General features: G+C 34.7%; 1 protein-coding gene across 4 annotated transcripts in view; it reads right to left on the bottom strand.

The window, feature by feature from the left end:
- Positions 1 to 13,607, bottom strand: part of LOC149085545 (uncharacterized) — a 166,487-nt gene extending 152,880 nt beyond the window's left edge. For all 4 annotated transcript variants that reach the window (XM_089233614.1, XM_089233618.1, XM_089233615.1 and 1 more), the window contains exon 1: positions 13,394 to 13,607. In XM_089233614.1, the coding sequence (XP_089089740.1) occupies positions 13,394 to 13,482 (89 nt within the window). In that variant the 5' untranslated portion in view covers positions 13,483 to 13,607. The remainder of the gene's footprint in view (positions 1 to 13,393) is intronic.
- Between the last annotated feature and the right edge of the window lie 3,724 nt (positions 13,608 to 17,331).

The raw sequence follows: 17,331 nt of genomic DNA, 5'->3' as shown, positions 1-17,331 counted from the left end.
AAGCTGATGTTTTGATAACAACGTACCCATAGTTCGACCTTGTCACCTGCTGCTATACATATCATCTCTTTTATAATCTTCGTTAAATACGTGATGAGTTTCAGAAAGTCAAGATTCAGTTAGCGCTTGGACGAAAACTTTCAGTTCTTATTCTTTTCATCATAGAATTTTGGTGGCTTGAAATTTTTAAGTAGTGTCATAGTCACTAAAGGAAAAATAACTTCTTAGTCATCGATGTATCTTTTTTTACGGATATAATTAAACAGGACCTTTGAAATATAACTGTAAAAAAAGGAGTTGACAAAATATTTCTTTGTTTGATTATGAAGTTTACAGCTATAGTCATTTCATATTTATCGATAAAATATAGTATAAAAAAGTATATTGTTTCTACAGAAGTTCCAAATTCATGATAAACATTCATCATAACTTATACGTTAATAGTAACTGAATGATTTGAGAGAATCGTATATGCCTGACTTCATGTAAAATTAAGATAGTAAGATAACTGAATTTTTCAGGTTAAAATTTCAAAATTACATTAGAATAAAAACTAAGAATATGCAGTTTTATTTTCGAAGAAATTAGGTAATACGACAAAAGACAAAGCAATTTAAACTTTTGAATATTAGAAGATGAGCAATCCCAACAGAACGAACATTATAAATTGTTTGATTCTCAGGAAAAAGCGAAAACGATGAAGAGTGTTGACATTGGCAGACTTCCAGACTTGCTTTTGTTAGAGACAAAGATGTTGAGACGGATTGAACGAACCCGATGGACAACTGGCAGTCATTGAAAGTTCAATGACATTCCCAAGTATAGCAGTGAGCTACATAATTGCTGAGGACTGTTCCCCATTATTTTTTCTCTCACTAAAATGACTCTCGATTCCAAAACAAGGAGGTCGTCGATAATCTTATGTATTTTTTAAACAGTGCATTGCGTATAGACATATAGCACCTGTGCTTCATAGAAGAATAGCGTCAGCATATCAATTCTCTACCGTAGAAAGGAATTATCTGTACACAATTATTCAGTATAATGCACCTAACTCGTTTTCAGTCACTGCGAAAGACTTTCAAAATTACGGTGAGCAAGAAAGTCACATTCGTTAACTGGCGAGAAATACTGTACAGAGGATTTGAAAAAAGCTTGTTCAGCAATATCTAAAATACATAATTAGAGCCCGGATTATATGCACTAAAAAGTGGCAAAATATGCTCTAAAAATATGCAAATATGCACACTTAAAAATGCAAAAATGTGCACTTAAAAAATGCAAAAATGTGCACTTAAAAAATGCAAAAATGTGCACTTAAAAAATGCAAAAATGTGCACTTAAAAATGCAAAGTTGTGCACTTAAAAATACAAAATTGTGCACTTAAAATACCAAAATATGCTCTAAAAATATGCAAATATGCACTTGAAAATGTAAAAATATGCACTTACAAATCCAAAAATATTCACTTAAAAATGCAAAAATGTGCACTTGAAAAACGAAAACGTGCACTTAAAATACCAAAATGTGCACTAGAAATCCCAAAATATGCATTAAACACCCCAGAATATGCATTAGAAATCTTGAAAAGTCAAAAATTCCGAAGTATGTATAAAAAATGAGAAAATATGCATTAAAAAAATCACCATGCAAATAAAGCAGATGTGTTTTTGAAATGCATCTTTTCTATTTCTTAGCGCATATGCATTCCTTTACAAAGAAATATCCCCTCATATATATATACCACATATGCAAATATCTTTTACATATTGCTATTCAGACATTTAATTTTTAGTTTGTTGTAGCTGCTCAATAACGAAAACAGCAGTAACAAAAGAATTTCGACACTATTTTTTAGAAAAATTTAACCTAGAAATAGCCTTACAACAAAATGGTTAATATTTTTAAAATACTTTATAAATACATGTATTAATTCACTAAATTTCATCTGCGGGAAAAAAAACCGATGTTATGAAAATATTATGAACAATATTTGTTTGAAAAATTATAAAAAAATATTGAGTGAGCTTAAATATACCTTCAAAAATATGCACTTATACTAAAAAATTTTTCATTTTATGCATTTATATGCATTAATTCTAAAAAAGGTCAAAATATGCAAATGCATATGCACTTGCATGTAATCCGGGCTCTATACATAATAAAAATAGTAGCCGTAGACAAAAACTGTGAGTATGTGTATATGCTTGGAACTAATAATTAATGCAAGACATACGGAAGACTGGATGTTGTGAAGATATTTATTATTTGAGATGTTAATTTTTTAAGGAAGGAAAAAACTCATCTCTGCCTCTACCGGGAGTCGAACCCGGGTCCCTCGATTGCCGGACGAGTGCTCTGACCACTAAGCTACAGAGGAGATAGAGATTTTCCTTCGCTAGAGCGTATATATGCCGAACGGAACCGTGCAATGGACGGTGAAACCGATCAGCTAATAGCTCATGGACGACGAGCCACCAGAGGGCTATATACCGTCCATTGCACGGTTCCGTTCGGCATATATACGCTCTAGCGAAGGAAAATCTCTATCTCCTCTGTAGCTTAGTGGTCAGAGCACTCGTCCGGCAATCGAGGGACCCGGGTTCGACTCCCGGTAGAGGCAGAGATGAGTTTTTTCCTTCCTTAAAAAATTAACATCTCAAATAATAAATATCTTCACAACATCCAGTCTTCCGTATGTCTTGTATTAACAAGTGGAGAGCGACATTCTTGTCATAATAATTAATGTTTTTGTGTAGCTCATTTATTTTTATACAACCAATGAGAGACTACTTTTGAAACTAAGAGAAGTGCTGAGATTATTATAATTTAAGATGACTTTAAAACTCTGAGTTATAGTGGTCAGCCAACTCGAGTAACTAAATCTAGTATCAAAAGTTTTTATGAATGATAAAGAAATTTAGTGTACCTGAGTGCTCGTCAGAAATTCGTTCCGGCACTCATGATGAGGACCGAATTATCAAGTAAAGAGTGAGAACGCACGCACTCACATAACAGAAACATTGTCCATTCTTAACCAAGTTCTCAGAGGCTGGTTGTTTTCTTGTAAATAGAATGATGTGTTCGGAGCATACACTGAATACCGAGACTTTCTGGTTTCTTCAAAATGTGACGAGTACCGTTTACAATGAATTCCGAAACTGTTGGTTACGAATGTGTAACTGTAAAAAGGAGCATATTATTAAGCGAAAAAACTGACGTATAAACCTATACGCGAAAGAAAAAAAAAATCACGTTCGATTAGATAACAAAAATCAGTTATACAAATACAAGGCCACAACAGGCAAAAGGCCCGACGAGGTGGTTGAGAAAAAGATGCCCATAACAGATATGGACATCATACATTTATAAAATAGAGTAACCCAATTCAAAATGTAATTATAAAAACTATATATACATCCTAAAATATTATACAATGACCATAAAAATGTTTATGGTTGTCTTATTCTAAGTATGGGTAGCTTCTCAATTTTTTTATCCCAAACATATATTTATATAAACCCATATATTATTTCTCTTCAACAAACACATACTACTGGTAACGGTGCTCCACGGTTAAGTTCTTACAGATTTGGCATTTTTTAAACCATTGATCGGCAGCCAAACTTAATGTACTTTAACTGTGGAATATGGAAGCCTTTTCCTCGTTTAATTTCGTGCATTATAATAAATAAGAAAAATATACTCAATTTGGCGTTTAAGGTCAAAAGAAAAAGTTTTGACCTTAAAGGAAATTTTTCTGGTCATGAAAAAAAATATCGTGTAATCACAAACATTGTACTTTTCAGTTCCTCAAACGCAGTTTGAGTGACACAGGTAAGGGGTTAATTGGCGAGCTACTCTATGGTTTTTTTGCATATCAAAGATCGACTCCAATGCGTGAAGCGAATCCCCCGATTTCGTCTTCCAATGAATTATCACTAAATTTACCCAAAAACTACCAATTAAAACACATCTCTTATAATATTGTAACCAAAATAATGATTAAAACTACAAATATTTCTATAACTCATGTTTCATAAATTTTTATTGCTGGTATTATCAAAAAATAAAAAAAATCTTCTGGAATGAATGGTTTTGCAATCAACTGAAACAGGGTCCGTGATCAACTAATCGTTCGCAATCAGCGGGTTGCCGACTATAGACTGCTTTAAATAAACTCGTGTCAGTCATTCAATCCTATACATTTGCCAGGAAAAAGACAAACCTATCAGGATAACAGAGTTCCAAATTTATGTACTTCACTCTTTATATCCTAGTAAATGTCATTGGTTTCTTTTAATACTAGTGTATTGCTGAAATTAAGTATTAACTTGATATATATAAATTTCCAATTTCCATTCAGAAAAATTAACATCCCTCACAATTGTTTTTATAGAATAGCTCACATTTCACGGTTTGCTGAACAGCTTTAGTTGTAAAAAGTACAAAAAGTTCAAACGTTATTCTTTGGTAGCAAAGGAGTGGAGGAATAGTTCATTTGTACCCGTTTATTCTGGATTTTCCCACCGTCACCACCAGGAGGTCCTGAACGTAAATGTTCAGGAAAGTAAGTGACCTCCTCACGTGAGGTCAAACAGAGGGAAGTAATGGGTGGTAACATAAATGTACCCCGTTTCCGTAATTAGGCTTCATATTACAAGATGCCATCATCAGTCTCGTAACTGCTAATTTTCTCTGATACTGCACCTCGCTTTTTCCCCCCCATAAACTGATTAAAACATCTGACATCCGGGCAAAAAGTCATTTATAATGAGTGAGTAGCCTTGGGGTTTCGCGAATAAGATGATCCGAAAAGAAAAGATTGCGAATACACGTGCCCATATTTCAACCAGAAGCATAATTTTGTTTTTTTACATATATAATACATGAGTAACGTCTATATAGAGACAGAAACATTGTCTAATGACTGTTTACTAACGGGTTCGCACTTACTGATCACGGGACTAGTAAATTTTTTGTGCACGCAATACTCGTACGAATATTTGTTTTCATCCAAAGAATCGGAAAAATTTATTGTTATTTTAATGTATTACAAATTTTAGCATCATGAGTTGGTCATAAAATGACTAGGATACTTTCTCTTTCACAGAAGGGCCCGTTTTCTTTTCTTGTATATGATTTCCTATATATGAGCGTCCTATGAAATTCTAATTTAAAGAGGTGCTATAATTTCTGAGACATTAAAACATTCACAAGTTAACACACTTCTGAATATAGTGAGGCTTTTCTTTAACTGTTCAGCATGAAAATGTTTTCAAGATATTATGTTCTAAATATTTCATATATTTCAGCAGGATGGTGAATTTTTTTTTTTTGTGTATATGTATCCGATGTTGTTAGGTGCAGAGAATTTTTTTTGAAAAAACCTAGTATTATAAGGATCAAATGTAAATTAAAAAAAATTAATATTTGAAAGAGCATAGTTTTAAATTTTTCTGGATATCGATTACTGATTTTAAGGGCGAGAGATTCAATGAAAATTGAGAGATAACTGATTTCATAGCTTTGCCTTAGCAATTATAAAATATACTACGTTAATTATACAGGGTGTTCTGTAAGTACCCGCCATTATCTCATCAACCGCACGCGCGCCACCATCGTAGAGGTATTATTTCAATTTAAAAAATGCTCAACAGCCATTCAAGAACCTGTAGCAATTTTGGGAGTGAAAATACAGTGTGTAACACAAGAAAAAAATCTGAATTCTTATATATATATATATATATATATATAATATATTATATATATATATAAACTTATAAAAAATTATATAAAATTATTATTATTATATATATATATGCAATATTCGGCCCTTCTATGCAATATTCACTGAGATATTCAAATTCGAAAAACGTAGAAAATTTGGGAAACAGCGTCAAATGCAGAAAAACCGTTTTACCCGCATTTAACGCTATTCTGTTCCAAATTTCCTCCGTTTTCGAATTAGAATATCTGTTAATATTGCGCTTAAAAACATGGATTTTTTTGTTAGCATCGATAGAGACCGGACAACCACTTTCTAATTTCAAGTTAGAGCACAGGGGAACCGCATAAAAATTTAGATTTTTTATGTTGTTACACACTGTATTTTCACTCTCAAAACTGGTAATTACAAGGTAATTTTTGAACGGCTGTTGAGCATTTTTTAAACTGGAATCATACCTCTACGATGTTGATGAGATAAAGGCAGGCACTTACAGGACATGCTGTATACTTGGGTGAATTGGAAAAGATGCGCTTCTAAACATATAGGGAGGGGTTGACTTGTTACAGGTATATTTACGAGAGATGATGGTTTTTTTCTTTGCGTTAAATATTTTTACAAAAAAAATTTAACCTCATATTTTAATAATGGCCCTCCGAAAGCATATAGCATTACGTATTCAAAGTGCAGCATATATGTCAAGTATTTTAGAACAGTAATAGTTTGTGCATATATAAAGAGCATTAACGTACTCAGAGCTAGAAAACATTTTTACATCAATCTTAGAAGGAAATATGAGATGAAAGAAATCTTAGAATGTTTTGCATTCTTAAAAGCCTGAACACGCTTCGTACTGGGTTTAAATGAATATTATATTATTTGCTTGTCTCAACAAGCACCAAATAATTATTCCATTCATAAATAAAATTCCTCATGGGCCTGAATATTATCGAAAATAATATTTTTTTGTAAAAATAAATTCTGGTCTATCATTTTACTTGATCTCACAAACATGGACGTTATACGAAAGCTTGATTATTTCAAACGGACATTTTACAATGACTGTATACATTTAACTGTATTCAATATTTAAAATCCATTTTAACGACTGTGTGATATTTCATCATTTTCCATTGTACAACCAATAAAAAAAATCTACACAACAGGCAAAATTCCCAACGAGGTGGCTGAAAAAAGATGATCATAAAAATCAAGGTTGGGTTTTTGACGTCTAAAACCTAAATAAATGCTCTTGAATAATGTTTTGAACACAATAGGTATATAACAACATGAAAAACTTACTTTTTTGCACATTACAATGTTTTATTTTAAACATTATTACAATAATTAAAACAAAATATTAGTTATAATTTGCAATTTTGAATTCTTCGACGTAAAAAAAAAGAGTGTATAACAGATATATAATTTTATTATTTATTTTATCTAAGCTACTGATTACCTGTTCAATTTGCTAAGCGAAATAGAGCTGTTTATTCAAAATATGTGTGATAAGGCATTGGGGTTAGGTTTTTGGCTTCAAAAACCAACTCAGTATTAAAACAGTCAAACCCTAATTGACAATGTTGTCGAATAGTTTTTTTAACCTGGCAGGTATGTATAATAAATAACAAAACATTTACTTTTCTGTAGATTAAAATGTTATATATTTTGAATTATAATTACCGAGCATAAAATATCTATTTCGATATTTTATCTTTTCTGATCTGACCAAAATTTTATTCCACATAAAAATTCTCGTGAGGCATCTGTTAATACACTGTATATAATTGAACTCATTTATTATCACCTAAAAATTTCTTAGCTTAGGTTGTTATAAATCCGGAGTTTTAAAGAATATTTTCAAAAAAAAAAAAGCGCCTGCAGGACTTGAAATCCAGAGCATTATTTTGCACGTTTACATACAGCTTGAATTGGAAACCATTGTACTATAAATGCTGGTAAATACACCATATCATGGTCAAACTTAGTTATTCTTACTTTTGCACTAAGAATAAGTTGCAGGAGTTTCTCAAGCATCATATACATTCAGCACTCCCAAATTAAAGGACATTTTAGTTCTACTATTTAGCATTCTGATTGCTAGATAGCCTATATTCTAGTGTTATGCACAATAAGAGTATTGTTATAAGTATCGGTACTCATTTAGATAATTTAATAACAAAAATCAGCATTACATATATGGTGTAACAGAACTTATTAAACACCTATCTGTTATAAAAAGATTACAGCAGATGTTTATATCTATATACATATTGTATATAAACTTTATTCAAATTCGAAAAACGTAGAAAATTTGGGAAAGAACATTAAATGCGGGTAAAACTGTTTTTTCGCATTTAACGTTGTTCTATCCCAAATTTTCTAGTTTTTCGAATTTAAATATCTCTGTGAATATTGCACTTATAAACATGGATTTTTTTAATTGGCATCAGGAGAGACAGGGGAGCAACTTTCTAATTGGAAGTTATAGCACAGCGGAACCGTATAAAAATTTAGATTTTTTTTTATGTTGTATTTTCACTCTTGAAACTGGTACAGGGTGATTTTTTAACGGCTATTGGGAATTTTTTAAACCGGAATCATACCTCTAAAACGGACGATTGATGAGATAAAAGGACAAGATACCCTGTATATCAACGGCCCAGATCAAAAAAGCAACAACTCAAAATTCTATGTTTTGAGATACACCTGCATTTTAAAGATTCACTTTATATGGAACTCAATGGCAATAAACTCGGGTTTATTTACAATAGGGACCATGTAAGCAGAGTTGGGAGTTGTTGCTATTTTGAAATACATGTGTTTTTTCCAAAAACGCAATTTTCTGAGTTGTTGCCTGTTTGAACTGGGTCGTCGATATGTATAACCGTTATTAATAAAGAATTTCCTAACGGAAATTGCTTCCAACCCGTTCTCGGGAACTTTTTCACGATTTCTTGTTCTGAAATCCACGAAAAATTACTCTGGACATCGGGAAAATTGCTCTTTGAACTCAATATTGAATACAATGGGAAATGAACGTAGTGCTCGCCTGTTGTCAAAACTAACTTTAGTTATGACACTAACACAGTCATTACAGTAACATAAAAATACAGCATATATATATATTTATACTCGTTTTATAATTATAAAAGATAGAGAAATTTTAAAAACCCGCAAATCAAATTAGGAAGAAATCAGAATTCGATCATTTATAATAAAAATAGTGAAATTTAAATATTAGACGTACATTGGACTGGTACATTCAGACAAGCAATAAAGAGAGAGGCTCTGATATCATTACAACAGTGCGATATTTAACTCTCGAGTGCACCGGTTGGGTCTGTGAAACCCATGCCCATGTATTTCCCTCACTTACAGACATGTGGCAGGAAAATTTTTATCGAGGTTCTGGATAATTTCCTATTTAAACTCGCCGGAATTGTTGAAAGATTTATCTGTATCTGGGTCTGTGAGACCCAACACCCTTTAAGCGGTTTTAAAATTTTCCTGATCCGCATTATAACTACGACATTTGAAATTTGTTCCGTCTTTTTAAATTGCCACGTATTTTACGAATTTAAATTTTTTTTTCTGATTGCGAGCAGATAACTGTTTTTCCCCCAACAAGAAAGTTTACTCCACCCATCACTTTCATTTCCCTGACTATGATACAAAAACACCTGCCATGTGTTGTAGCTTTCTAGGAAGAGAAATGCCGTTTTTGGGGAAAAAAATATTTTTATATCATTTATACTGAGCGTATTTTCTTTCTGTAACGTTGAACAAGAGCTGACTCCGCCCACTGAAGCTGATTGGCTGGAGGGGGAGGAAAAACATGTTTTATTGTAAAAACAGCTTCATTCCGTTTTTAGAAGTTGAAATATCTCGGGTGACAGAGAAAAAGCAGATCAAGTTTGACGAAATATCTCAGGATTGCCTCTGAAAGAGTTAAAATGATTGTAAAAATAAGAAATGAAAGTTTATATAGTTTCATATTAAAGGTTCATTGCACATACATTAAAAAAATCTTTTTATTGTTTTATCATTGGGTTTCTGCTTTAGTATGATGTTATGAGTTATACAAAACTGTTAATTTGAAATTTACTATGAAATAACACACACACACTGTCAATTATATTCATTTTGTATTCGTATTGTAGCTAAATTGATGCAATAATAAATGTATCGAAATTCTAAAAAAAAAAAAAAGTGTATAAATATTTTATGTAATATAATTCAAGTATGTGTCTATTAGACCTAACCCGTGCACTCATGGAACATTTTTCTCACCTGTGCACTGGAGAGTTAAGTTCCGTTCCTGAAAATTTAGAGTATCAGATCGTTTTAACGAGAAAAATTCTTCAAGATAAGAATTAGAGATCTATCTAGAGTGTCCAACCTCCTTGGTTATGGCCTTTTCTTCAAGAAAAAATATAGGATATGAAAGAAAAGGCCATATTTTACTCATTGAAGCAGTCTGTACGGCGGGGGGACAAGGGTGTCCACCCTTCTTTCCCCCGAAGTGAAACTGACCGATATAATGCATATGTACAGTTGATCCAGGTTATAACGTTTTTTAAAAAAATCACCATGAGAAAACGCCTTAAACGCGAAATATCAATGTGTACAGTATTAGTAAAAGTTCAGAACACGAAAATAAGTCGTACTAAGCGGGATCCACTATATATGATCACATAATTAAGTTTACTATCTGCTTGGTTTGTCCCCTGCCCCCTCCCCCCGAAATAGTTTTCTGCCTACTTAAAGATGAAAAAGATCGTGTGTGTGTGTGAGGGGAGAGAAAGTGTGTTCCTTAACAATAAAATAAGATTCTTATCTTCAAGCAACATATTATTCTACATTCGCATTCGGTTTGCTTTGATGCTCAATTTCTTCACTGAAATCGTTTCATGAGAATTGGAAACGTTTGTACGTTATATGTGAAGTATTCTATAATTTAATGTATACCAAATTCTTGGTTTGCTGAAATTTGTATGAATTATAAAATTTACGTATTGAGAAAAGTTAAAAGTAAAACATGTTACTAAAATAACAATGTTTACCGCCCCCGGGCGAGAGATTCTGTGATTATATATATGAAATTCAAATTGTGTGATAATTCTATTTCACATATTCCTTCTATATAGGGAAGCCTTTTTTTATTTTTAAAATAAAAATCTTATATAAAAATTTAGGATGAGGGCTCACCAAAATTCCTTTCCTGGAGGCTTGTTTTACAATGTAAAAGGGCTACTTTTCATTCTCATTTTTTGATAATCTACGAAAAATAAATAAGAAAGCTGATTTCAAGAATTCTAGAGAAATCCCAATACTACAAGGTCCAACGTTTTGGGAATATGGAAACCCTAACCACACACATACACTATCACGCTGATATTTTGGTTGTTTACCAAATCTTAACTGACTTAAGCCCATTTGTTAGCCAACAGCATGACCTAGACAGTGTTTCTTAACCTTTTTACGTCCATTACCCCCCTCCCACCCCGGACCATATTTTCTTATCTAGCTCTCCCCCCCCCCCCCCAGCCGAGAACTTTTTACTTATTGATTTTTTGAGTGAATTTATTGTGAACAAAATTTTTTGAGTGTGATAGATCTCTTTGCATACCTGGGTTATAATCATAGGCGGGTACCAGGGAAGGGCAAAGAGGGCGATCACCCTCCTCCTTAAATAACAGTAAAAAATTGTATTATTAGCATAGACGGAAGGGCGGAGGTAGACATTTGACCTCGGTGATTCGTCCCCCCCCCCCCGTTAGAAGACCCTGCATCCACTTATAGTTGCGATTCAGTGAACTCCTCTCTTGTGGGAGAGTTCTATGTAGGGTCGTCTTAATATCATGGGCCCCCGGGCAGAGTGATGTTCTCGGACTCCCGCAATAAGCTAGGAGTAACACAGAAGATACTTAACATACGATACTTAACGTAACTCATCAAGATAATTACTCTCGAAAAGAATGGCACATGATCTCGTCATATAGCCCTATGCACATGACGCCCCCAGGCATAGCTGGATAGATCCATGTGATGAGAAGACCCTGGTTTTATGGACGTTATTAGTGGAATGTGAAAGTAACCACACAATTTTCCCACCATATTTCTCTTAAAGGCTTTATTACTCTTCACATCTGACATTTTTTTCACTGCTCACTCTTCCATTTGATTTTTACCAGTGTCCAGGGCCGCCCTTACCTGCCGCGGGACTTGGTGCGAAAATAATTGCGAGGACAGGTCTGGACGTCAAAAATTTCAGGACCTCCTTTGCCCGATTCTATATATTTTCGGGGGAGGGGAATCGGTATCTATCATTTCAGAATCTATAGCAATGCTGAAAAATATCCATGTAAAAAATTGTAAACGCAATCAAATGCAAATTAACGCATTAATTAAGGAATATTTTGCACTGAAGGTAATTTTGAACCAATGAGAGATGAACCAAAACTAATGGAAATTTTAGAATTAATGAATTAAAAGTAATTGAAAGAAATAATTCCAGCACCCCAATGAAAATTCAGAACCGATGAAAGGTCAAAATTTAAGGACGAAAAAAATCTAGAATAGATGAAAATTCAGAATTGATGAGAATGATAATTCCAGAATGGATGAAAATTCAGAATTAATGGAAGTGATAATTATAATCCTAAATTTACTGATAAATTATACTTTACCGTGAGTGCGGGGCCCCAGAAAGCGCGGACCCGGTGTGACCACACCTGTCGCACAGCCTTAAGGGCGGCCCTGGCTTTGGCTCCGTTATAATATCCATGACCACCAGGTTGAGAAACACCGATTTGAATCACCATTCTTGCAACCATGGAGAGACAATGCCCAGATATCGTCAATGGCAGAGCTGACTGATATAATGTATATGTGTTACTGCCAAAGCCCAGTTGGGCACTGTCCGAAATTCGGGCTTTGGCCGGCCCCTATATACCGATCCTTACGATTAGGGATCATCACCACGTTAGCGTATTTCTTGTGATAATTATTGCCGTTTATAATTAGCCATAGCTGTGATCATAATTATTATGGTTATCTATGCAACCCTAACAATCAAAGGAATCGGAATATCGATATTTTAGTGATCCATATATAGAAATCGACATAAGAGGCCGGCCAAAGCGCATGCCCATCACCGCTTACGGTTTCAACCCTGATCATTTGATAATTTTTCTCGCACCACGGTGATTTTCTGCATACGAGGGCTAATTAGACCGGGACCTACAATTTATTGCCGATTCCGAACGGCAGGCTTGTTTTTTATACTCATCGAGAGGTTGGTGCGCTAACCCCTCGATGGGGGAACTCCCTGCGGTAGCAATTTTTTGCTGCGGTCGAGTCGCAGTTTTTTGTTGTACCCCTGTGTCAGGAAAGTTTTCTGACAAGGACGAACCGGGTATCGAACTCGCGACACCTCTAAACATCCTTTGGTACTTTAGGCGAGCATCTTATCGACCGGGGTACCGCGCCCCGTTTCAACCCTGAGCGAGACGATAATTCATTATCACTTAACAGCAACGCCGTTTCATTTTCAAGTCAAACATCCGAGCCTTATTCCTTATTATAAGTTTTGCGATACATTTTAAAATTTACGAATATATACTTTAGGTTCTTTTATAGTAAATATTTAAAATACTCACATGTATGGTTCCAGTCTCGTGGCAATCGAATTATTGAAAAATGCATCGAGGATGAAAATTACACAAAACACGAACACACACATCTTCATATCGGTTAATAAATAAATGAACTGAATTTAAAGTCGGTATTTTAAAACAACACATATAATCTAGTTCCGTGTATCATAATTTATAAATTAATTCACAAACTTGAAAAGTCATTTTTGAGCCGAAATGAGAAAAATCACAACTTGATCGTCATAATTTAAATATCATAATCCACAACGAGGAACTAACTCGCAAGAGCAGAGACGATATCATCAAATGAAACTTCCCGCCCTTTCCTCGTCTGCTATTTGATAAACTCCCAACAAGACAGCGTTTCATCGTTGCCAGGCAACCATCAAAGCGAAATCACGCCGACATTATTATTTTTTTTGTTGGCGATAAGTGAAATCGCCACTTGGCATCTTCTGAGAATTAGTATTCAGCCAAAGTAAGTGAAGTTATTCGAGGAAAAAACGAGTCTAGATATTTCGATTTCGAAGAGTGTCCGCTCCAGCGGTTTTCATTGAATTATATAGTAGAGTAGTGTTTCCCAAAGTGGCAATATCGCCTTCTGGGGGTGATGGAAAGGTCTAGGGGACGGCAGAAGCTATATATATAGTAGGAACAAAAATTGTGGTGTGAAAAAATCTAGAGATATGAAGATATAAAGAACAAAGAAATAGCAAAAATAGCTTTTTAAATGACGAAAGCGCTAGTGCTGCTCACTTACTCATTCAAAAATATATATACATAACTGGTAATAATTTGAAGGGAAAAAACGACATATTTCACTCTTACATAAACTCCATCTTGTATCCTTTTTTTCCTTCAAATATTTACCAATTGTGTATATACAGGGTGTTTCAAAAAGAATCATCCGATTTAAAAAAATCATAACTATTCAGTTTTTAATCCGTTTTGATCGAATAATGTATAGGTAGATAGAGGGAAATCTCGAGTTTCACGCAGTTGCCAACAGGTAGCGCTAACGCTCTTCCTTCGGTCACCACTTCAGTGTTTGTCAAGATGGCGACTGCACAAAAGAAATTGTGTTCTAAACTTTGCGAAGTGTTAGTCCGTAACAACTCTTCATCGTGCTTTTCGTCGACAGTGCCCTGTTGTTGAACTTCCAACCGCTCAGAGCATTAGGCGATGGTATAAACAATTCGAGACACGGGTTGTCTGTGTAAAGGGAAAACCCCTCGCCGTCCCTGCATGTCAGACGAAAATGTGGAGTGCATCAGACAGAGTTTCCCAAGTAGTCCACAGAAATCCACTCGCAGTGGATGCAAACATGTTCGCAAAAGTTTGGGACGAATTGACTACGTATAGACATATGCAGTGCATCCCAAGGTGAACATATTGAGCACCTTTAATTTGTTTTGTAAAAAAAACTTTATGATTAGCCGTGTAATATACAAAATTAATCTTAAGTGTCTATGTTCAATATTTTTCGTAACATATGCATTTCAAATCGGGTGATTCTTTCTGAAACACCCTGTATATATACACACACCAAAGGATCCTACGTGTTTTCACATAGTTGAAATGTGTTTTCCTTGAGTTCAGGGGCGATGAGAGAGGAAAAAAAAATTGAAGAAAGGGGCAGTGGGACAAAGAGGATAATGCAGTTGTCATTTGATCATTTTTGTCGCACCACTACCATTTTCTGCATACTAGGGCTAATTAGATAGGGACCTGCAGTTTATTGCCGATTCCGAACTGCACCTTTTTTTTATACTCACTGAGAGGTTTGTGTGCTAACCCCCTGGGTGTGGAACTCCCTCCGATAGCAATATTCCTCCGTGGCCATGTCATCGTTTCTGTTGTACCCCTGTGCCAGGAAAGTTTCTGACAGGACGAACCGAGTATCAGACTCGTGACACCTCTAAAAATCATTTGGTACTTTAGACGAGTATCTTATTGACCTGGGCTACAGCGTCCAACTATGCAGTACAGCATGGGTCTTCAACCGATGGCCCAGCAACTATTTTGAGAAGATAGCTTCAAGGTAGAAAAACAGTTAAATTACAAAAAAAAAATCATTGACCAGTGATTTCATTCATTTTGAGAGACGAAATTCGGAATGACAAAGGTATGAATAATTAACAGAAAAACGCCTTAATGAAAGAAATATTTTTAGAATTATTGATGGCAACAGTAAACTGGCAGCTGTCATTACATTTTTGAAAAAAAATTTGCTAATTTATGATTCGGGTTTTAAGGAAAATTAACTTTTTTAATTTTTTTTGAAATATGAAATAATACAATGATTTAATTAACAGCAAGTGATACATTTACATTTCATATTACTTACAATTTATCTTATTAGTGTGATCAATATCATACATACAATTTTTTTTAAATCAATACATAAAATTTCAAATACACTCATGCAAGAACACACAAAACATAAACAATAGAGCGTTGTGCATAATTTGTGAAGATTCACTTCAGTATGCATACGTCATGTGGTTAAAATTCTCTCTCTCTCTCCACACACACACAAAATGCTAACTTCTAGCAATATATAACAATATTCACTGATCATTTGATCATTTTTGTCGCACCACGGTCATTTTCTGCACACGAGGGCTAATTAGACCGGGACCTACAATTTATTGCCGATTCCGAACGGCAGGCTTGTTTTTTATACTCGTCGAGAGGTTGGTGCGCTAACCCCTCGATGGGGGAACTCCCTGCGGTAGCAATTTTTGCTGCGGTCATGTCGCCATTTTTGTTGTACCCCTGTGTCAGGAAAGTTTGCTGACAAGGACGAACCGGGTATCGAACTCGCGATACCTCTAAACATCCTTTGGCACTTTAGGCGAGTATCTTACCGACCTGGGCTACCGCGCCCAACAATATTCACAAAATTTACTTCCATCATCGTACTGAACTATTCCGGAGTCTTCAGTGGACCCTCACGATAGAATTTTTTACAAGCCCCTCTATAAAAATTGTATAGTGTAAAAAATAAGAATAACATTTATATCGAGTCGCAGGTATACGAGAGCGTCTGTCATCTTCCCTCAAAAAGAGGCCATCAGTCTTGGCAACTCTAATTTAAATGAACTGAATAGGTGAATTACGATCAAAATAGGTCAGAATAAGTACGAATACCTAGTTCTAGGTCCACCCTAAAAGTTGCTACCCCTCTGAAAGTCGATTTCTATTGTTTTTTTTTAGGATATTCCGAGGTAGCTTCGATCCCGTTCACCTCGGATTATCGAAACTACTATACAGGGCTTTTGTTGATGCAGACCCGTAACTAGGCCGAATAGCGGCCACACAAAAAACGTACACTTACAGTGATCTCTTATTTATGAGTTGTGTGGTGAAAGAGAAAAAGAAAAAAAAGCACATAAGTGAGAGAGGTGTTTAAGTGAATAGCATTATTTACGTATATCTTTGATTGAGAGCGCAGAAAATCGCTTTAGGTACTCAAGCGTTACTCGACCGCTTCGACAGGGCATGCGAGAATTAAGTATTTGTTACATATTGGAGTCCAGCTGTATAGATTCGGGGATTATACAGGGTGCACTGCTAACAGCACGAACCGCAAATTACTGACGAACCGTTGATCCTAGAGTCATAGTTACGCAGTAGAGAAAAAACAGGATAAATTCGGGTAAAACGTGTTTACCCCATTCATCCTGTTTTTTCCCCAACTTTCCCCGTAACGAAATTTCTGGCTAGGGAGTTCGGTCCCCTAACCGAAATATTAGAAAACCACTTATTTTTATGGAATAACGTGCAAAACATATTGTTAGGTTTTTGGTTATTTCCTTTGCGAAATCTGAAGGCTGCCCGATAATTCTGAAATTATTTTTTGATCAATTTTAAATTTCCGTCAATTATGAAATCATTTCTTTCAAATATTCTTAATATTTTTCATGAATTATTACATT

Source organism: Pholcus phalangioides, unplaced genomic scaffold (assembly GCF_987345545.1).
Source record: "Pholcus phalangioides strain wild (caught in Gottingen) unplaced genomic scaffold, Ppha-v1.0 ptg000007l_1, whole genome shotgun sequence".
Lineage (NCBI taxonomy): Eukaryota > Metazoa > Arthropoda > Arachnida > Araneae > Pholcidae > Pholcus > Pholcus phalangioides.
The sequence above is the reverse complement of the archived record's forward strand: the minus strand, read 5'-3'. Positions and strand labels throughout refer to the sequence as shown.